General features: G+C 37.4%; 7 protein-coding genes across 13 annotated transcripts; 3 read left to right on the forward strand and 4 right to left on the reverse strand.

The window, feature by feature from the left end:
* The first annotated feature begins 399 nt into the window (after nt 1-399).
* Nucleotides 400-2,773, forward strand: LOC9310033 (peptidyl-tRNA hydrolase, mitochondrial). 3 transcript variants are annotated; one of them, XM_021023435.1, is made up of 9 exons: nt 400-560; nt 676-826; nt 918-1,002; nt 1,087-1,154; nt 1,591-1,641; nt 1,745-1,818; nt 2,056-2,114; nt 2,215-2,291; nt 2,392-2,773. In XM_021023435.1, the coding sequence occupies exons 2-9, from the start codon at nt 719-721 to the stop codon at nt 2,524-2,526; spliced, it is 657 nt and encodes a 218-aa protein (XP_020879094.1). In that variant the 5' UTR covers nt 400-560; nt 676-718; the 3' UTR covers nt 2,527-2,773. The 3 variants fall into 3 exon arrangements, with proteins under 3 accessions (XP_020879094.1, XP_002871908.1, XP_020879095.1); XM_002871862.2 differs by having other exon boundaries at nt 400-545; XM_021023436.1 differs by having other exon boundaries at nt 402-514.
* A 113-nt stretch (nt 2,774-2,886) lies between these two features.
* LOC9307978 lies at nt 2,887-7,604 on the forward strand. Of its 5 annotated transcripts, none has more exons than XR_002331470.1 (15): nt 2,887-3,077; nt 3,168-3,245; nt 3,333-3,416; nt 3,593-3,736; nt 3,837-3,905; nt 3,988-4,114; nt 4,354-4,426; nt 4,576-4,692; nt 5,233-5,352; nt 5,475-5,493; nt 5,658-5,739; nt 5,817-6,127; nt 6,315-6,620; nt 6,952-7,144; nt 7,516-7,604. XR_002331470.1 is itself a non-coding variant. In XM_021023431.1 (15 exons), the coding sequence occupies exons 1-15, from the start codon at nt 2,979-2,981 to the stop codon at nt 7,015-7,017; spliced, it is 1,599 nt and encodes a 532-aa protein (XP_020879090.1). In that variant the 5' UTR covers nt 2,887-2,978; the 3' UTR covers nt 7,018-7,232. The 5 variants fall into 5 exon arrangements, 4 of the variants coding, with proteins under 4 accessions (XP_020879090.1, XP_020879088.1, XP_020879089.1 ...); XM_021023431.1 differs by lacking the exon at nt 7,516-7,604 and having other exon boundaries at nt 6,315-6,430; nt 6,527-6,620; nt 6,952-7,232; XM_021023429.1 differs by lacking the exon at nt 7,516-7,604 and having other exon boundaries at nt 6,952-7,368.
* On the reverse strand, nt 7,396-9,657 carry LOC9307979 (pheophytinase, chloroplastic). Its single transcript, XM_021023433.1, has 8 exons — nt 9,111-9,657; nt 8,934-9,026; nt 8,579-8,790; nt 8,339-8,483; nt 8,196-8,268; nt 7,953-8,099; nt 7,755-7,880; nt 7,396-7,669 (listed from the first exon to the last, which is right to left on the reverse strand). The coding sequence occupies exons 1-8, from the start codon at nt 9,335-9,337 to the stop codon at nt 7,613-7,615; spliced, it is 1,080 nt and encodes a 359-aa protein (XP_020879092.1). The 5' UTR covers nt 9,338-9,657; the 3' UTR covers nt 7,396-7,612.
* Nucleotides 9,657-11,649, reverse strand: LOC9310034 (chaperonin-like RbcX protein 2, chloroplastic). Its single transcript, XM_002873921.2, has 5 exons — nt 10,902-11,649; nt 10,732-10,823; nt 10,549-10,606; nt 10,075-10,140; nt 9,657-9,960 (listed from the first exon to the last, which is right to left on the reverse strand). Exons 1-5 carry the CDS (start codon nt 11,181-11,183, stop codon nt 9,844-9,846), a joined length of 615 nt encoding a protein of 204 aa, XP_002873967.1. The 5' UTR covers nt 11,184-11,649; the 3' UTR covers nt 9,657-9,843.
* A 292-nt stretch (nt 11,650-11,941) lies between these two features.
* On the reverse strand, nt 11,942-13,725 carry LOC9310035. The gene is made up of 2 exons (XM_002873922.2): nt 13,153-13,725; nt 11,942-12,219 (listed from the first exon to the last, which is right to left on the reverse strand). The coding sequence occupies exons 1-2, from the start codon at nt 13,648-13,650 to the stop codon at nt 12,172-12,174; spliced, it is 546 nt and encodes a 181-aa protein (XP_002873968.1). The 5' UTR covers nt 13,651-13,725; the 3' UTR covers nt 11,942-12,171.
* Nucleotides 13,726-13,760: 35 nt separating this feature from the next.
* LOC9310036 (transmembrane protein 45B) lies at nt 13,761-15,167 on the reverse strand. Its single transcript, XM_021023434.1, has one exon. It carries the CDS (start codon nt 14,754-14,756, stop codon nt 13,887-13,889), a length of 870 nt encoding a protein of 289 aa, XP_020879093.1. The 5' UTR covers nt 14,757-15,167; the 3' UTR covers nt 13,761-13,886.
* Nucleotides 15,168-16,911: 1,744 nt separating this feature from the next.
* LOC9310037 lies at nt 16,912-17,747 on the forward strand. The gene has a single exon (XM_002871864.2). The coding sequence runs from the start codon at nt 17,073-17,075 to the stop codon at nt 17,442-17,444; it is 372 nt and encodes a 123-aa protein (XP_002871910.1). The 5' UTR covers nt 16,912-17,072; the 3' UTR covers nt 17,445-17,747.
* The last annotated feature ends 3,264 nt before the right edge of the window (nt 17,748-21,011 follow it).

A 21,011-nucleotide genomic window follows, 5' to 3' on the forward strand; every position in this document is an offset into this window, starting at 1 on the left:
ATTAACATACTACAACCTACCTACCTCAAATTAATCAGAAATGGAATTCTCTTCACCATTTTTTGGGGTTTTCAATGCAATAGTAATGCTGCCGCTAAAACAAATTCTGAGATGTAATAGTACTATAGAATTGGATGAATTCTAGAGGACGGAAAATGAGTTTTCAGTGAAATGGAAGCATTTCCAAAATTATGAATCATTGTGAGGCCGAAAACTCCTGCGCTATATTGGACGATGCTAGGTCTTGTTTAACTTTGTGTTAAAAAAATGTGAAATTCTACAAAAACACTCAAGTTCAGATTTCACTGAAATTCAAAAAAAGTATAGTGACTACTAACTAATACAGCTATACTAGTAATGTTGGTATAAAATAAATATTATTTTTTGTAATTCTCAGAGTTGCATATCAGAACCTAATCCTTTTCTCTGTCTAAACAGTCCGAGTCACTCGTCGTTTCTCTGTATCCTCTTTCCAAATCCTTTTCTCCAACCGTCACATTCGCTACGACTCCGGATAACTGCAACTCTCCTCTCATTCTATAAGTGTATAGCCAATCTAAGTTTATAACATCGATTTTAGTATCAGCGCTTCTGTGTTGAGAATTCACGCATAGAAGACTAATTTGTAGTTTTTTTATACACTAATCTGGGAAATTATTATTTTCCTCTGTTCAGATTGCTTGGTTTGGTAAATTGGGGTTTAGGGATCCTTGAAGCTATGCTGAGTATGTTGTCAAGGCGTTGCTATTGCACTTCTGTTCATCGGCCATGGCTGTTTTTGGGATTGGGCAATCCAGGGGACAAATACAAAGGGACTAGACACAACGTACTCTAATGTTTTTTTCTTTTGTGATAATGCATTTAACATAACTCGGATCTGGTTGTGTTGATTTTAGATGTCTGCTCTTGTTTTGCAGATTGGGTTCGAAATGATTGATGTTTTTGCTGAGTCAGTGGGTATTCAGATGAACCTGGTAAATTTCAAGGCTATAATGGGACAAGGTATGGGAGTTACATGAGTTGTTTAAACTGTGTGAGTTTGATGTTGAAATTTAGGGCTTCCATTTTTGTGTTGTCATCTCTCAGGTTTCGTGGATGATCTCCCTGTTATCCTGGCAAAGCCGCAAACCTACATGAACCTGAGCGGTGAATCAGTAATCTGCTTCTCCTATTCTTACTATGAGTCTTGAAATTTTTGTGTAGATTTTATGGCATCTAGGGATTCTAGGCATATCAAATTATGAGACTCAGGCTGTGTAGAAAAAGTAGAGGTATCTGAATGATTCATGAGGCTTAAAGACTGGTCTTTTTTTCCAAGCATATTCTTGAACATCATCTACAGCCATTGATATCTAAACCAAGGTTAAGCATTCTCTGACATGTTAAAGGCCTGTTGAGAAGCTTCCTCATTACAGTATTTTAGTGTATTGTAGAAATGTATGGTCATAAAAATCTACTGCTTCTTAAGTGCTTATCATTCCGATTAAATTAGCTGTATTTACCTATTTCTATCTTTGATGTAGCTTCATTATGTAGCATTTTAGCTTTGGTTGATTGTGTTAGTAACTGCGCCTCTCCTTAAATGGTCAGAGTGGACCTCTCGCGGCTTATTACAAGTTACCTCTCAATCGTGTGCTTGTGGTAAATCCTATTACTGTTTCTGGCTGAAGCCCTAACCATTCTTACGATTTGTTTTACCAGAAAACGTTTAATTCCATTGTTACTCTGGGATTTGGTGATGTAGGTGCATGATGACATGCAATTGCCATGTGGTGTTCTTCGTCTTCAAGAAAAAGGAGGCCATGGATGTCACAATGGGTATGGGAATCACATTTTTCTTACTAGTTTGCGGTCATGTGTAAAACAGAGTTCATCAATAACGTTCTTAAGTTTTTCCTGGTTCTTATAAGATAATTTTTGTCACATGTTTCAGACCGTAGTTTCTACCATCATAATATGCAAATCACCATATTGAAAATCGTATGTTTGTACTTGTTTGGGGGGTATTACTGACATTATTGTATATGGTAGTTATCATTCTTGTGTTCTTCTCAGGTTAAAAAGTGTAATGAACCATTTCCGAGGCAACAGGGAATTTGCAAGGCTAAGAATCGGTTGGTTTCGACCTCTCTTCCACTAACACTTTCTCTATCTCATGAACATGCTTTAATTCTAAATCGAGATATTATTATCGTTATATCCGACAATGGCAAGGAATTGGAAATCCTCCAGGACAAATGGACCCAAAGGCATTCTTATTGCAGAAGTTTAGCGTGCCAGCTCGTGAACGAGTAAGTCTTTGAGCCTATATTATTGACATTGAACCATTGTGGCTTATATCACCATGAGGAAATGGATTTATGTATGGCTCCATGTGTGTTTCTCGAAAAGATGGATAAAGCTTTAGCCGAAGGGGTGGACGCTCTGAAGCTGGTCTTGTCTAAAGACTTTGGCGAAAGCTGGAGATTGTTTAACGTTGAACAGAAGTACAAACACTTAAGACAACACACAATAATTGCAGCTTGACCAAATGCTCTCTAGTCATATTCATCAAAGATGAGTTTGATTACGGAAGTGCCTTTTATGTGTTTTTGAATACCCATAGTAAAGTCATGTATATATATTTCTCATCTTGTGGCAGACCTGGATTTACATATTTTTTTTTCAAATAATCTTTTTCTAGATTTCAGATTTTTGTAACCATTCTCCATGGCTGGCATGCCTAATAAGGCTGTCCATTCCGGATTACACGAAATTATCTGAATTAATTACAAGAAATACAGTACTGATTTTAACATTTGACCTAAACTTGAATTAGTGAGAATCTTGTTTACACGAATTTATCTTCCCATGTTATTGTTGGATACAAAAACTTGTATAGTCGCAAGTCGTTGTAAACGCAAGAGGTTGCATCTTCAGTCGTAACTGAACTTTTTGAAGTTTGGAGTTTTAACGAAATCCCGGCGGCCTGTAGAAGTATGCCGATGGGATGCGAGTTTCCGAAGATTCAAACCTTCGAGAGTGCTCTTTCTGCCGCCGACTTCGAGTCTACCGTCGAACTCACCAACTTCCCTGCAGTAATTCACCTGAATATACCTCTCTTTCTTTCTTTCTCCCGCTGAATCTGATTAGTCGTCTGATTCGTAATTTGCTTTCTTCTTTTGGAGGTTTTTCGAGGATGTGCTAGCGACTGGGATGCGTATTCTAAGTGGAATCCATTCAACAGTGGACTTGATTATCTGGAGGTAGTGTTCTTACCCTCCCACTTGATTCCGATTTCGTTTCCTTGAAGATTGTGTAATCTTATGCGTCGTCAATTGGATTTTATGAAGGAACGTGCAGGTTCAGTTGAAGTGGAGGCAATGCTTTCAAGGACGGCTCCAATTTTCAACGGTGATATCAGAAGCCATGATAGGGTAAAAGAAACCCCCATTTCTCGGTTCTCAAACAGATTGGCTCGTCTCTTGAGTTACTATCTTGTTGTAGCCGGATTCTTTGCCAATCTAGCTAGAAATTTGCTGATTTGAGCTGTAATTGTTTCTGGTAATTTAGCTTTGTTGTATCTACCACAATGTTTTTCTGTGTCCTGTAGGTATCATTGCCCTTCTCGGATTTTATCAGATTCTGCAAGCAGCATATCAGTGACAAAGGGAATGGTTCTGATGTTGATGCTAAGTCTGCAGATTTAACTCCTATGCCCGAGGACTATAGACCTGGACAAATATACCTAGCACAGGTTCAGATGATATTCAGTTTTCGTCTTTGTGCTTCTCGTGTATGAATATGTTTGCCCTTGTGTTGAACATACACATATATATATATGTACTTTGTTCCAGTTTCCAATTCTGAATGACGAGAAAGAAGAGAAGGTTCAACTTAAGATTCTGAGACAAGACATCCAGACGGTATGCATACTTCTTTCAACTCTTGTGACTGCAAAGCTGGTTACTTGAACTTTCTTACCATCAACTATCTGAATTGATGCAGCCCACACTTTTAGGGGAAAAGTCATTGTCTTCTATCAACTTTTGGATGAATTCTGCACAAGCTCGATCAAGTACCCACTATGATCCACATCATAACCTTTTATGCGTAGTCTCAGGGCGTAAAAAAGGTTAATCCATTGTTTTCTTTCGTGATAAACTGTCAGGAAGTTTTTAGAAATGTATGGTCCAAGTATTAATGAAATTGCTTCACAGAAATTTAGGGCATATGGTTTATAGAATGTTAAGTCAGCTCGTTTGAAGTCAGTATAAGATTCATTCTGAAATATTGGCCGATTCAGTGATTTAACTATATGTTTTATGACTTCTTCCATCTAAATCAATTTCGACCTCCAAAAATCATCAACAGTTGTCTTGTGGCCCCCTTCTGCAAGTCCCTCGCTCTACCCGATGCCTATATACGGAGAAGCGTCAAACCATAGGTATCATTCTTGGACTTTTCATATAATTTGCTTTGTGGTTACATCATGAGCACGCACTGCAGTTACTGCACCTTAGCGGTATCAATGATTTTCTATGCCAATGTTTATTTATGAGATTTTAATTGCATTTATATTTGTTGTTCCTGTAGTTCGGTTGGTCTAGAAAACCCGAATTTATCATATTATCCAAGAGCAGAGCATTCTCTGAAGCAGTCACAGAAGGTTATTCTTAATGCTGGTGATGCAGTATTCATTCCTGAGGGTTGGTGAGTATACTCGTATTTACTCATAAAAGATGTCTTAGTAAGGCATAGCTTTTTCTGGCTATTCTAAGCTATCCTGCATCATCTGTGTCAAACTGTTTCACTTGTAGTTATCATGTCTCCGTTATATAGCTTTTTCTGGCTGAGCCGCTATTGTAGAAGTTGCAGTTATTTCAATAATGTATGCAAAAGAAATCTCTAAACTATCTCCGTCTTTCTTTAGTGTGTGGGTTTGTATATAGTCTATGTCATATCGTATGCATATGCCTAGAGCCTCTAATTCAGATGCTTGACATGAGGTCCTTTAGGTTTAATTCTCAAACACAAACAAAGATGCTTGAGATGTCATTTTGGTTAGCTAGCTTACTCAGAAAGTCAGAATCATGCTAATGAAAGTGACACTTGTTTAGTTAGGAGAAGTACCTTGTAAGATAATTGTAAGTATCGAAGCTTCGACACTTAAGCCTCATAGGTTTAATGCGAGAACATTCAGTAGGCAGGTTGATGGATTATTTCAGATTAAGTTTCATTCTACTTATGCAGGTTCCATCAGGTGGATAGTGAAGAGCTGACTGTTGCTGTCAACTTTTGGTGGCAATCAAACATTATGTCTAACATGCCTGAACACATGGATTCATATTATCTGCGCCGAATCGCAAGAAGGTCTTGATTACACATCTTGGGTTCTTATACAGAATATCTTTTTGCATTACCATATTTGTTTTGTTGCCTGAATTCTGTTCTTATTTTCTTGCATGTGCCTGGATCTTGTGTCATCCATTAAGATTGATAGACAGAGAAATGGTGTGTAAGTTATTCTGTCTCATCAGTAAAGATTGTTGGAGTTATGATATATTTCTTTACTCATCATTATTTTAAGCTAAAAGTGTATGTTCGTCTTCTCATCTTTGCTTGCATTTACGAAGTTTTCTACCTTCTATTTACCGGTGTAACATGTATATTGACAGAGCCTGTTAGTCTCGAAGCCTTCTTCAACTGATTTAAGGCACCAGTCTGAGCATATTGACCAATCACACATTGGGATGGCAGGTAAGACCCTGATGGTTAAATCCTGAGAAAACCTTATAATTGTTTACCTGACTTGGCCGGTGATTAAATGACTGCAGAAGGTGGGAATGATAATGTAGGTAATGAAAGCATTAAAAAGGGCCTCAGCACATTGCATGAAAAAGCGTCGCTGCATGATCTAGATCCTTCTGCTTCCCAGGCGCTTCATGAGCTTATTTCTTTAGTCCATGACCACGTTAATGCTGTTGATACAAGTAAGGGACTCCAACACACTTCACCCAGTTGTTCAGAGGGCGAAAAAAGCAAGTTCCTGGTGAATGCCTTGTCTTGTTTAGAAGATGATCGCGTTGCCCATTTGCTTTGGAATCTTGAAGCATCTAGACTTCGAGATGTTCTCCTTGCAATGGCAGTAAGTTAACTCTAAAATGCATCACTTTACTGTGTTTATCCTCACATGGAATTCCCTTAGCTGGAGTCAATAACTATTTTTACTTCATCATTTTGGTCAAAATGGAGATTTTCGTTTTAGTTTTACATAAGATTTTTGAGTGAAAATCCTTTGAATTTATTTGGTCCTATCATGTAACTCATTTCAGCGTTATTTCCCAAGAACCTTAGAAGCATTAATACTCCACATGCTCTCACCCATTGCTGCGGAAGTTCTAACACAGAAGTTTGATGAGATTGACCAACAGACTGGTGAAGAAGATAGGTTTTGTCCTGAAGCATTGTTGTGTTTCTATTTCCATACTTTGAAACTGGAGAGTAACTTGTTATCTCTCTTCTTTTTTTCGTTTCCAATTCTTAGAAACCAGTTCTTTCGGGAATTTTATGGTGCATTCGATGATGAAGCAGCTGCGATGGATATAATTTTAAGTAGGAAAGAGTCTTTTGCATTTCAGGTATGTTCTCTAGCATCACTTTGTTGACTGTGAACCACCATGAACTCAAAGGAGATAAAATTTTGGCATCATGCTGATATCTGCATAAACCTGGTTACATAAATCTCTAGCATCTCTTTGTTGAGTGTGAACCAACATAAGATCGAAGGAGATAAATGTTTTGGCATTAGGCTGATACTTGCACAAACTAGTTACATGAATCCACATTGTTAACTCGGGCTTTCTCCGTACTAGAGAACTTTATCTGACTAGTTGATGCAGGAAAGACTTATGAGAAAATGCTTTGAAGATCCACATGGACATAAAAAATTTATCTACTTTTGTTATACAGGCATTTAAGAGTGTACTAGACAAGTATTTGGGGGTCAACATTGCTTCACCAACAATAAACATTTGAAGGGTCTTGGGTGTGGTCGTTTGTGGTGGCCAGATGAATGTGATCGGACAAGAGAGACTGAGAGAGCATGTTGGTAGTGCCGTGTTAGTTAGGAAACTGATAAAAATGTTGCTGTTTATATTGGAAGGTGCTCCTTTCACTCTCATTAGCATTTTTTCTGCCATCGAATAGGATTACTATTTATTTCATGGCCAATGGGGGCGGGAGCTTTTGAATCGTATAGTCGACAAAACCAGAATTTTGAATAGGAAAAAAGGAAGTGATGTATGGTTTGCTAATTTGTTAGATATAGGTATTGCAAGAAAATGTGTCTATGTTTAATGGAAACCAATCATGAATTCTTGTGTTGAAACTTGAAAGTCTTGTATTTCCATTGGGTTTGGAAGAAAAAGGTTTGTTTCTCTTACCAAGCTCTTTACTCCATCAACATCTGTACCCATACAATCACAGTTTTGTCACTTATGAAAAATCTCACCCGACTGTTCATGCACAACTCAGTGTTCGTGCAGGACTGCAGGTTCACAAGATGTGTTTCTGTACAGATATATAAAAAGCTACAGAGATTAAATGTCTGGGGGATGGATGTGTTGAACTTTCAATGTCTCGCAACGAATGATTTAATAAGTGAGTTCACCATCTCCGGCTTCTCGTCCTGCAAATTTTACAGAAACATAATAATAAGAAAACAAAGGTTATTTGCTGCATTTCCATCTTCAGAGGGAGGCAGAGAGAGATACCTGAGGACAGTGGCCGGCATCAGGAAGATCAACGAAATCTTCAACCGCGTCAAAATTGCTATACGCTCGTCCAAGCTCGATTGGCTCCCATGGATCTTTCTCTCCCCATGCAATTAGAACCGGGCACTGCAACAGTTAGAGAAATTAGACTAAGGTTTAGTTTTAGCTATGGTCAAGGAGGAGACCAAAGTAACGAACCTTGACCAGTGGGAGTAAATCCTCTGGAAGCGGTCCCCCGGAGTAACAGATGAATTCGAGGAAGACATCAACTGCGCCAGGCTCAAGCCCTGGACGTAGAATTGCCTCAACTAGTTCATCGGTAACTTGCGAGCTATCATGGTAACACTAATTGCAAATATTTAAAAACAAACAAACTTTCCTTAAGCTCACTACAAAATATAAAACTGATTCTTGTGTTTTCAGATGCAACTCCATCAATACCTGGCAAAGAATGCTTTTTACCGTCTCCGGTTTAGCAATGCTCTTGAAAAATAATTTTCCAACCGGAGTATTCCTGAGACCGACATGATAATATATTCAGCTGCAACAGCAAAGAAGATCTTGGTGAAGCAGGCATACAATACCTAAGTAAATTCTGGAATGATTTGATGAAAGGTCTTCCAATGAATGGTTGTTTCTTGATATGAAGCATGCGGAGCGATATGTTTATAAGCATAAGCCCTCTGCATATCTCTGGCTTACTTACTGCTGCCTGAAGACCAACAAGTCCTAATGAAAACCAATCTCTCTGTCATTACTGAACCCAAAAAAAAAAAAAAAAAAAAAACTCAAAACCCGAAAGAGTTGCAACTTAGGAGCTCTACCTCCAATAGAGTTGCAAATAAAGAAGGCTTCATCTTTGACCACATCCAGACAGAAATCATTGAGTTGCTCACCCCATGTCTCAAAAGTGTAGAATGGTTCTCCACCAAAGTCCCGAGGATTCGGTTTGTCGGAGTATCCATATCCGATAAGATCGATTGAGTACACCCTGTGTGATTTCCCAAGAATAGGTGTGTTCTTCCTCCAATGGTCACTGGTAACAGAACAGAAACATGTGAGGAAAGTGCTTTGTTGAAACCATGGTTCTCATTCCCTAATCAAGAATTCAAAACCTCAACTTAAGAGAATGCTTTTTTAAGAGTCAATAATATGTTAATAACAGGTAATGAGTTAGACCTGTTAGCACCGAAACCATGAACCAAGACCAAGGCAGGGCCACTGGTTCCAGCACACTGATATCTTATCGAATAACCTTTCCACCTCCATGTCCTGCAAACACTCGCATTTCGTCAATCTATGGATTTAATCAAAGTTTATACATAGATTGCAGAAGAAACAGGAAGGTGATATTACAAGGTTCGAACTTGTAGCTCTTCAGAAGAAGCTTCGTCCGTGACCGAAGAACATGAGACGAACCCAATTCCCCTTGGAGTCGGAGTTCTTACGATACCGGTCGAAATCGATTGTCGGAGTAAATTGGTTTCGGTGAAACTGATAATCGAAGAGTTCTTGACACGGAACAGCGACGGGAATTCGAAGTTGGTAAAAGGTGGAGCAGCAAAAATGCTAGTCTTCGCCATGAATTTTTCGGCGTGGTTTCGCGCTGAGTGAGGAGGACTGTAATATCTTTTACTCAAAAAGTCAAAAACTTTTTTGAAGTTGTTACGAGGACAAGTGTTCCGATTTGGACCAACCGTTATTTTCCTTAATCATGCCCACGTCATTGCATTTAAGCCTGTGATTGCATCTTAATAAGAGCATGGTAGAGATTTTATGAATCTCTCAAATAGTACTATAGTAGGAACTTCACGCTTGTTTTAGACAAATATCATGTTAGTTTATGCTGTTGACATGGTAATAATTTTAATGTGAGAGGGATAGATGACTGAGAAAGTATCCGAGCACAAGAAGGGTATTGTTTTAGCCCCTAATATCCATATAGTACATGCCAAGAGATAGACATAATCATATACACACTGCTCTTTGAACTATAATAATTTGTAATCAAACTAAAAAACTCAAAGTCCTAAAAACTGAGAAGCAATTTGACAAAGCAAATGCTGTGCTGTGGTGTGTGCAGCCTTCTTCAGCCAATAACCTCCGAGTCATCAGAAGGCCATATCACTGTCTCCATCAGGCGTTCACGCATCAACGCCAAGTTCTCATCCGATATATCTTGGTATATCTTCCCATGGTCGCATTTCTACACAACAAACTATACAACCTTAGATTTTGGTATTTTCAGGTTCCCATGACAGGGAGGGAAAACACACATGAACCGAGACTGGAGCGAGATTTATTTAGCTGGTGATTTTACCTTGATCCACTTGCCATACAAGTGAAGACGCGTGATCATCACTCTTTCTGCAAGCTCCTGACTCTCCTACAAGTAGTTGAGACAAAAAGAAAAAATTCAATGTCTGTGTTTATGATGCTCTCAGATAAACACACAAAAGTACTCCTCGTTCTCCCCTTGTTGATATCTTCCATACCAAGCTCTAACCAAGGTTGAATCAAACATAGTTAATCGCAACACAGAGCGATAATGATAAGAAGAAATCTATGGAACTGTTTTCCTTGTTCCAATTCACAAAACCAGAGACAACAAGTCTTATAAACTTCAGTCCTCACTAATTGCTAACTAACCAACTCACCACAGCTACATACAATCCGCTACATTTAGTCCTAGGCTAGTTATAGTACACCAGCTGAACTTGTTCAGCTACACCCAACGCATCTTTGCTTATCAGATGATGCTGCTTCTGGTAAGATATAAACTAAACATTTTTACCTTGCCGAGGGCGCGAAGAAAACGTTTGCCATCCGTTGGTCTGTTTGTTATGATATGACTGTTGTATAACAAAGGAGAAACACAATTAATACCACAAGGTAAAAAAATGATCGGAGTAAAGTGTTTCTGTTAAATCTAATCCTATACACAACTTCATCAAATGATAAACCATAAGAAACTTACTTATAGAACCAAGTGTAATGAGGAGGATTCATTTCGTAGAGCTGATGAAGAACCGTCCTCACAGCTTTGTATGTGAAATAATTAACAATTTGCTGCAAAAATTTAAAAGGTCGATCTTTTGTCAAATCTTTCTCTATAAAAACAAGGAGGTTTCATGCAAAAGTTCTCACCTTTTGGACATCACCGAAGGTATCTTCGTAATTCCCAGCAACATCCTCATTCACAATCAAGAGCTTTTTGCTCTTTCGATTCGCAATTCTCGATACACGCTTCGGAGAAAGCCTAAAAACAATGCGTGAGCCAGTAAAAGAGCTTCCTAATTCCAGATTTCTTGCACTGCCAAGGATCTTCTTCCTCCTGATGTTACCCATCGTGTGAGCATCCAGGCACAAACATGGACTGCTCGAAGAGTCCATCACCGGTGAGCCAACAACAAACCAAGCACCCACCATTACTCCAAACCAAACAGCAAGATCAAGACTTTTCCCACCAGAAATCACCAAACAGTTGGTAGATAGATTCCTTAGATCGATTTGTAAGAACCAGTGGGAAAAGAATATGAAAGATAGAATCCTGACCCTCTTTTGTATTACTACTACAAAACAGAAAACACGAATTGGGTCTGTAAGATGGAAAATGGCCGTTGAATCTTAGCCAGTCAAAATCAGGGACTTGTGATATTTATTTATTTTTCCTAACAAGCAAAGGCAAAGTAGAAAAGCACCGGGTGGGCTTTCGGGTTTACGTGGACGCCTCCCTAGAATAAGGTGTATTTCTTGTCGTCTTGTATGTTGTAACTTAGAAAAAACATGGGAGAAAGTCTTCCAAATCACGAGTTCGGGCATCAGTCTATAATGATTATGAATCTAAGGCATAATCAAAAAGGCCAGAACAATTTTGTTACCAATGGAGAAAAGAAGTTTCGACCATCTTGTTCGACATATTTTCAGTCACCATGATTTTCGAATCGGTAGTTCAAAACCACTAACCCAACCACCAAGGCTTGCTCAACAATTTCCCTTCATCACAGCCACTAAAACCCTTACTGTCACCAAGAATGATTGATTGATTGATGGTTTCGAACTTAACATGTTCTTAGTATAGTCTTTTAAGATTACTAAGATCACTTTCTAATGTAGTATTTGAAACAACCTATCGGCTCTTAGAATGCATCTTCCATTCGTTATGCCCTACATGATACAACTACTAGTAGTAAGGAACTTAACGGCCAGAGTCTACTATGGTGGTGAGGAAAGAACTCCGGGATACAACATTTTTGTGGAACCAGTTTTAACAAGACGTACATAATGGATATATCAACATTTCATACCAAGTCTTATAAAAAGACTTGTCCAGTTATTGTATTTATATGTACAAACTTGACTTGAGACTCAACTCTATCTGCGTGTTGTTGCAGACTCTGTGATTGCAAAGAGTGTTTTACTCGGTGATTAACATTTCCGCTTCATCCATCATTCCTTGCCCTTTCTGAGAAAAACAAAAAACGTCTGTTATTGCAAGTAACAACAATTTCCTGCAAACCAGCCTGAATCACTTTTGCGGGTTGGCTGGTTTGAAACGATCTAAGCCAATTATCATTCCAGGAACCAGACAAAAACCATCAAAGATCGGAAAACATTTGTTAGAGGCTTGTACATTGCAGCAAGAAAGAACAACTGACATTGCAAGAAATGCAGAATGACTTGCTATAGTATCATAAACAAACAGCATTTTCACTTTTATCAGCTACCCATTAAGCTATCACTTTTAACAAAAGAGAATCAAACAGAGGAAAAAAACTGCTACTATCAGTTTCAGAGATGTATGTCCTACAACAAATCAAAAAACAGTAATGTGAAAGCATTAAATATGGTTTCTTCTCTCAAATCTAAGATAAAATACATCTCAACCCTTTCCCAAGTTTACTCTGATTCCCCAAGGACTTTGCTTTTAGCCTTTTGTGGTTAAATTTTGAGAAAGCTACCATGTTCATGTTGTTCCTCAATAAATGTGTATTTTGCATTCATCAGAACTATATACCCATACATAATCCATGCCTAAGATATGAAGAAACAATCTACAAATCCAACAATGGTCAATGCACAAAACCAACTGAAAACTTGATCTCAGAAATTCAGAGATAGATTCCAGAATCTATTAGTATCTCAGACAAAACCATTTTCCTATAAATCCTCAAGAACCCTAAAACCCAGAAATATCTTCAACATATCAGCTAAATTCACGGAAGCTAATTCGAACCACCATCTAAATCATGGTGTCACAATTGATTCGTTATTACTAGAAAGTCAGGACATTTCAAATAAGACTCTCCATCATCGAAGTCAACCAACGTTATTCATCAATCCATAAGAAGATTCACATCAAATTCAAGAACCCAGAAAAGCAAGATCTTATCTTTACCTCGAGGAAACTCTTCCATGAATCACCACACGAACCAGAGACACCATTGTCGTGACACGAATGTACAGTCTTAAACTGGTCAATATCAAGCTTCTTATTGATAAACCCAACTTTAAAGTAGATGGAATCAGATGGCGGAAGATCGACCTTGATTTCATCGACATCGAGCCAAATAAAGAATTTCTTCACCTGAATACCCTTGAGTTCGGTGATTGAGCCGTAACCGATACGGCCAGATATAGTCTTGTCGTAGTGAACGAGGTAGTCAAATTCAATTTCGCAGGAACTGGGCAAGTGAACAACGAATCGGCCATCGTCGGAGAGGGTGAAATCGGTGACGGAGTCCGGTAAGAGACCGCTTGGGAGACCGTACTTTGGAAGAAGTTCGTAAACGGTGGAAATCGAATCCGGGTCGGGTTCGTAGAGGGAATGGGTCGTCGTAGTGAAGAGGGTCAGAGAGAAGAAGACGATTGAGATGAAGAAACGATAAAGGGCCATACTTTGTTTGAGGGTAGAGAGAGAGAGAAGACTTCTGCAATTAATGGATTATGTAGAAAATCGTTTTTTGAGATTACTTTGACTCTGTTTTTTTTCACTAGAAAAAATTGTTGACGTAATTGCCACGTCTCATCTAAATTTTTTAGTGTCATTTAAATAAATACACAATATGTTTATACACATGATCTCTATAAATTGGAATAAGAAAACATTATGAGAAACTGGTAGTTTTTGGGTTATACTGCAGCCATGGTCATCATGATCTCCATGTTTTTGGATTCCTTTGTTCGAAGCTGAGAATATTCTATTTTCTCACCGTAGATCCTTTGCAAAAATATATAAAACCACATTGCAAAGATGGTTATGATCACAAGAAACCAGCTGAATTGGATATTTACCAATGATATTGCTCTATGAAGAGCTTTGACGCTTGAGCATCTAATGGTATGTTTACCCTCTTCAATGTGAAGAAAACAATCCTTGGGGACCAAACTTGGCGTCCAAAGCATGCAAGCCATTGACATAAGCCATATTCCTTGGAAGGAAACACTAAGTGATCGAACAAAACTCAACATGAAGCTACTTGGTAAGGCGATTCCCAAGAGTGTTGTGACCAAAGAGACAAAAACTACGATTTGGAGCAACAAATGGTAGTGGCCCTCAACGCCCGTGTGGTCTGACGAGTGGAAATGGAAGAGGAAGAGTTGTTGGGCGAAGGCGAGGGCCGCAATCAAGTTGATGAGGGCCCGATGAGCCATTGGACTTGTTTTATCAAAGACGATAGCGAAAGCTGCATAGGTGATGATGGTGAAGGAGATGCAAGAGTGTTCAAAGTTATGGAGATGGTTTGATGGTATGGTTCCATCATTGGGATCAAATGGTTGGTGATTCTTTTGGCCAAGGAAGAGTTCCACAGAAATGGAAAGTGAGGAGCCTATAATGATCAAGATAGGCTCTAAATATCTTGGTTTGGATAAGGGGAACCATAAAGGTGCTATGTATGATTTTGAGTGTAGAGAAAATAATTTGATGTGGTTAAAGAGGTGCCAAAGACCAAGTGCAAAGAAAAAAAAGCCCGGTAAAATGTGACCCACCAATGTTCCCATGTTGAAGCTTTGGAGGTTGAGATTATGGAGGGTCCTATAAATATAACTTGGAGAAATTTAATGAATTGAAGATGACTATAAGAGTTGATGAGCAAAGAGATTATGCCATTTCTTGATTTTGCTTCAAGGATGATGATGCTTTGTGTCTGGTCATGTATGTGTAAGGCAAGTGAGAAGACACGATTCGATTTTATATTTGTAAATACATCGATCTCAAAGTAACTTGCAAGTATAGGCTAACGACCTTACGTGTATGTTTACGTTATCATATCTTTGTGGCCTTTCCTATATGAGCTTAGGCTGTTTGGGCCTCTCATTTCTGGTAGACTTAAATTGACAATTGGGTTTTTCATGTAACACAATTTAGGATAGGCTTGGGCAAAAAACCGTACCCGAGTACCCGAACTGAAACCGACCCAAAAAAATCGATTCGGGGCGGGTACGGGTATTCGCTATTTACCCTATTGGGTCTTGTATTGTCGGATCCGTGGGTATAGGGTAAAACTCGATCCGAATCCGATACCAGAACAGGTTCCCGATTACCCGAAATTACATATAAAAACTTTATATATATCTAATATTCGAGCTAAATACATTTATATCCAAATACATGAGAGTAATTACCAAAAATTAAATGCACTTATATTGAAATATTTAAGACTAAATATATTATATGCGAGATACTTGTAAAATTTTCGAATAGTTTGACAAAATTCCGGTTATTTGGATAAAATTTCGGGTGAAGCTCGGATATTAGAGTAAAATTTCGGGTAAAATTCGGATATTAGGGAAATTTTCGGGTATTTGGGTATAATCGGGTATAAAATACCCGAACCCGATGGGTATCCGATTTTTTTGGGTATCTAGCGGTTTTAAAAATTTAAACCCGAACCGATCCGAATCCGATTGGACCCGAACCGAAACCGAACCGATATTTTAGATTTACCCTATTGGGTCTTAAACTCCTCTACCCGAAAGACCCATACCCGATCGGGTTTTATCATAACCCGACCCGCATATCCGAATGTCAAGCCCTAATTTAGGAAATATAAATTGATATGGCACGGAAAACTTTGATGACATAATGAAGACCGCAATTCATGTATGTTACTCCCTCCGTTTTAAATTAGTTGTCGTTTTATAAGTTAAATTGTTTCAAATTAGTTGTTGCTTTCTGTTTTGCAGATGTTTGATCGATTTTCCAATTTTACCCATATTCTTTAAGCTTAATTATTGACAATATCAAATAAAATAATATGCGTGAATGTTTTCTTAATATGCGTGAGAAAACCTTAAACACAACTAATTTAAACGGAGGAAGTATAATATAAGCACATAAAATTTTCGTGTTAACTCACACGTGCATGCTACTGGATTTACATTCGTGTAGAAAAAAAAAATTAAAAAAAGAGGAAAATGAAAATGAAAATAAATTAGAAAAAAATTTAGGAAAGACAAATAAAAATTAATGAAAAATTAATATCAAAACAACTTACTATTTTTGGTATAGAGTATTTGTGCTACTAAAAAAAAAAAAGGACTAGTGGAAGGTGCAAATCGAAGAAGACATATGTGTCTTCTTGAGTTTGAAAACCTTAGCGCACCATTCAATTTTTTGGTTGGACATTTAATCAGGACAATATTCAATCTTAACACTAAAAGTTATGCCTTACACCTCCAGGCTCCCACCTGGCCAGTGCATCCATTACTAGACAAATTAAATATCTTTAATTTTTTTTTTTTAATCAATTAGTAAGAATATCTCTCTTTTTTTTTTTTTTTGGTAAACTAGAATATCTCTTTCTAAACACACAAGAAAATGGTAAGAATAACTATTTTTTCGAACGATCCAAAAGTTTTAGAGATATTCAGATAATTCTTCTCTAATAATTCAAGCGATCCAAATAAAACCATAGCTGAAGAATATCATCCAAATAATTCTTGGAGCACACCTACCTTCTATTTTAAAATTTATGTTGTTTAAATATACGAATAATGACGAGAAAGTGCCCCTTTAGTTTAGCTTTATTTGGCTTTAAATCCAAAAGCAATAACTATATATAATCAAGGGCCCTAGTATTAATACAGATCAATTACAAACATCCACGTGGTCTCGACCGACCACTTCAAAAACCGAAAAGCCCTGAAATAATTTAATCTATTTATAAGGTAAATAATAACACCCATTGAAAGCATCCTCTTTTCTTCTCTCCAAAGATAATATAAATTCTTTATATACAGAGACATCTAGATTTCACTTCCACATTCTAAAAAACTTAGTCCTTTATCAAAACCAGAGAAGATCAAGAAGAAGGCATGGCGAGATCACCATACTATGGCTCATCTTACTTAGACTACCTCGCTCTCCCAAACCCACATCTCTGTTTCTTCTTCATCGTCGTCTTTTTCGTGTTGTCCCTCACATGGTACTTGAACTACGAGTCCATCATCGAAGACACCCTGGACCAGCTTAAACTCGTCTTTATGTTCACCCCTCTTTTCCTCCTCCTCCTCGTCCACTTCTTCTCCGGTGGCCTCTCCTTCTACGTCCCCTGGCCTGAACAAGACTCCATTCACCGTGCTGGTTCTTCCCCTTGGGGCGTAGCAGCCGTGCTCGTGCTCATATTGTTCATGGTCTCGTACCAGTCAGATTTCCAGGAGAGGTGGTTCCCGTTTGGGGCTAAGTAGATCGATCAAAGTTTACGATGACCAGCTTTAGTTATTCTCTAGCAAGATATATGGAACATCCATGTAAAATATCAAAGTACCTGAGTAATATGGTAATAATAGATTATATGTATTTTTCTTAAGATCATGAAGATTTAGTCTTTCATGTGAACTTAAATATGTGTAGTAATGGAACTTTTTTCGAAGGTAGATGAAGTTGTCTCAGCGTATGTTTTTCTTTTATTTGTAAAATTTCTTATGGAAAATGAGATTTTTGTGCAACAGAAAGTTTGATGGATGAATATGGATGGCCAAATTGATGGATGATGAATACTCTTTTTGCAATAGATGTGAATATGGAGCGTAATGTGTGTGTATTGACTTACACAACGAGTGGTAGTAGTGGTTTTCCTTGTCTTCTTTTGACAAGTGGGGGGTTGTTATTGTCTATGTAATATTTTCCGGAATTTTCCACCATTTTTTTTGTTTTTTGCTACAAAATTGCAACAGCTTTTGCGTCCAAGTGCACTTTACTGGACGTAGTAAAAAAAAATACAAATTTCCTAGAATTCAATGAACTGTAATGCTTTTGTTGGAGCATCTCTAGTTTGGCTGCATGAAGTCATACTGATTTACAATTTTTTTTTTTTTTTTACTAATTTACAATTTACTACGCTTCTGTCAAGTTTCAATCTGATTGATTATTGCTGGATGCTTGTTCATTTTTTAAAAAAATATCAGTAACGTTGCATTATTTTAATTAGTTATAGAAATAGTAATTTTTAAAATTTAAATCATATGATAATTACCGAAGTGTTATCTTTGATTTTAAAGTTTGTTTGTGAGAAAAAGATATATACCGACGTGTTTTGGTTACAATCCCACCACTCCTTTATAAAGTTAGGGGTAGATTCTAGAGTCTGATAAAATACTCAGGATTGAAAGCGACATTGTCCCACTATAATTTTGCCAAATTTTCAAATCTTCCTATCTAAATAATTATTATAGAAATGGCTAAATTAATTATAATCAAAGAGCTGACTACCACAAAAAAATAAAATCAGAGAGGCAACGAGAATCGGAAAGTCAACTATCCTATAGATTTGAATACTAAGGCATTGGATGGTGACTCATTATCAAAGCGATATAAGATATATAACTTTGACAGTTACCGATCATAAATGAGTTACCGAAATAATGTTACTAACAGTTTTATTTTCAATTTTTTTGTATAGCTTTAGATAACAGTTAAAAAACTTGTACAAATTTTGGTTACTACTCAAAACTAAATAAAAAATAAATAATTTTTGTCTTCTAATAATAAAATATAGTTTCGTTTTCCATGACCTTCAAGTTTTCAACCGAACTGTTCTTAGAACCACACACATCACTGGCTTGACATATATAAATATATACGGTATCAATACATATGAAATTTAATAATTAAATTGCAAATATATGTATCAATGTTTTAAAATACAGTAGGCAGTGGTCGGACGATGGATCACCGTATAGCGCCTAAATGTATATACGGATATATATGTACTCCGCGTAGTAGAGAATGGTTATAGATCGGACCTTGTCGATCCAATAATGTCAAAAATATATATATATAGAATATAAATATATTGCAAATATATATAATATCATCAAAAATAATGTCTGAGTGAAAATGCTCTAAAAGAAAAACAAAAAAAAAAATTAAAGAGTCTCACGTTAAACTTCAACTCTAAAAACAATGATAATGACAACTGTATTTATACAAGCGCCACCATATAAATGGCTGCATTGAGCCGTATAGCGGCCGTATTGAGCCGTATAGCGCCGTATAGTAACCGTATTGAGTCGTATATCGCCGTCTAAGCTGTTGTATTGAGACTAACCGTATTTGTTAAACGCATAGCTTAATAACAATACAGTAATTTGTCATATAGCATATAGCTACCGTATATACGGCCGTCTATGTCATATTTTAGAACAATGATATGTATGTATGGTTTCTTTTTCTTTTTTAAGTTAAAAGAAAGATTTTGAAAATACATATTTTTGGATATACTGGATCAACGGTTACATAACTAGATCATCTATGAAAGAAGCTTATAAACTCAGGGAGTGCTACTCATTGTTTATGTTAAGATAATAATTAAAAAATAAATAAAAATACAAGCATTAAAGATATTAAAAATAAACGCCAAAATGTGAATCGTTCTAGCTGCCTCTCTCAGAGTCTTGTCCTTCTTCTCTTTCACTCTCAGCCACTAGTGGTTTATGTGGTGGTCGACATTCCTACGCACTCCTTGGTTGAGGGACCCGAGCGGTAGAGCCCTTGTAGTTCACTAAGGTGCTATTGAGTTTTAGTTGTTATTCCCCTTGTGTACATATACATGCAACTTTAGGGCCCTTGACGAGAGTTTTCAAAGGTCCTATTAGGTTTATTTGGCGCTGGAAATTGTTATTGGGCTATTAGGGTAAATCTTTAGTTAAAATTCCTTTTGTCAGTTATTGGATCTTAATATATACAATCAACTTCATTTCATTAAAATTTTAAACAATTTTTATTGAAAATTTCAGAGATTTTGTCCACCTAGCTCGAATTTGATGCAACTGCATGATGATCGCATTTTGCTTTCCATTTTTATTTAAACTTGGATCCAATCTTTGTTTTTTCGTCTGAATGATTCATATGATAAAAGAACATAAAGTTCACAATTACAAAAGGGACCGAGGGCAATCAAACTACAGAAAATCATTACAATAATGTAATGCATTTATCAAATTCAAACACATTCTGAAGCAAAAAAAGGTAGCCTTGTGCTACATATGATTGCGATCGGTCCTCCATTGTGACACTCTTTGCTATTAGGAAAGCACCTTGATTAGTTTTGCGGTCCTCGAAAGCAATTTTCCAATAAGGACTGCAGGAAAAAGCGAGAATCAGAGCTTCTGAATGGGCTTTGAAGCTTGGCCATGTCGCAGGTCTAGAGATAGTACCTACAATCAACTTGGACTCCACAGCAAAAACAACACGATGCACATGTAAACTTTTCATGCTTTCCATAGCCCAAAGGCAACCTTGCAAGTCGGCGTCATCTTTAGACAAGGGAGAGCCCAAAGGAATGTGTGCTATGGAGGAGAACATTACCAAGAGAGTTGCGGAGAACCCAAGCCACACCAGGCATACCTTTATCTTTATCCCAAATCGCACTTACATTACACTTGAGCCGTGGTTTTGCAAGAGGACACCATTTGACAGTTTGTGAATGCACAAGAGACGAGGAACTGTTCTCATGCAATGTGTCAAATTCTTGGGCAATAAACCATTCATCAGAGTCCTCTTTGATCTTCTTCATCAAGTCAGAAATCGAGAAAACGTTACTTTCAAAGACCAAATTGTTTCTGGTTTTCCAGAGAAGCAAAAAAAATCCAAGGAAGAGACCTTCTGGTTTGTAGTTGGAGGCGATTTCCTTTGGCCAGCGAGAGAACCAAATGAACATTCTGGTAGATCGAAGCCTGATCAAACCCGTCTTCAAGAAAAGGGAACCCATATAAGGCCTAAAAGGATATGGTTTGTAGACTCACCTTCAGCTC

This window comes from Arabidopsis lyrata (assembly GCF_000004255.2).
Source record: "Arabidopsis lyrata subsp. lyrata unplaced genomic scaffold ARALYscaffold_6, whole genome shotgun sequence".
NCBI classification, from domain to species: Eukaryota; Viridiplantae; Streptophyta; class Magnoliopsida; order Brassicales; family Brassicaceae; genus Arabidopsis; species Arabidopsis lyrata.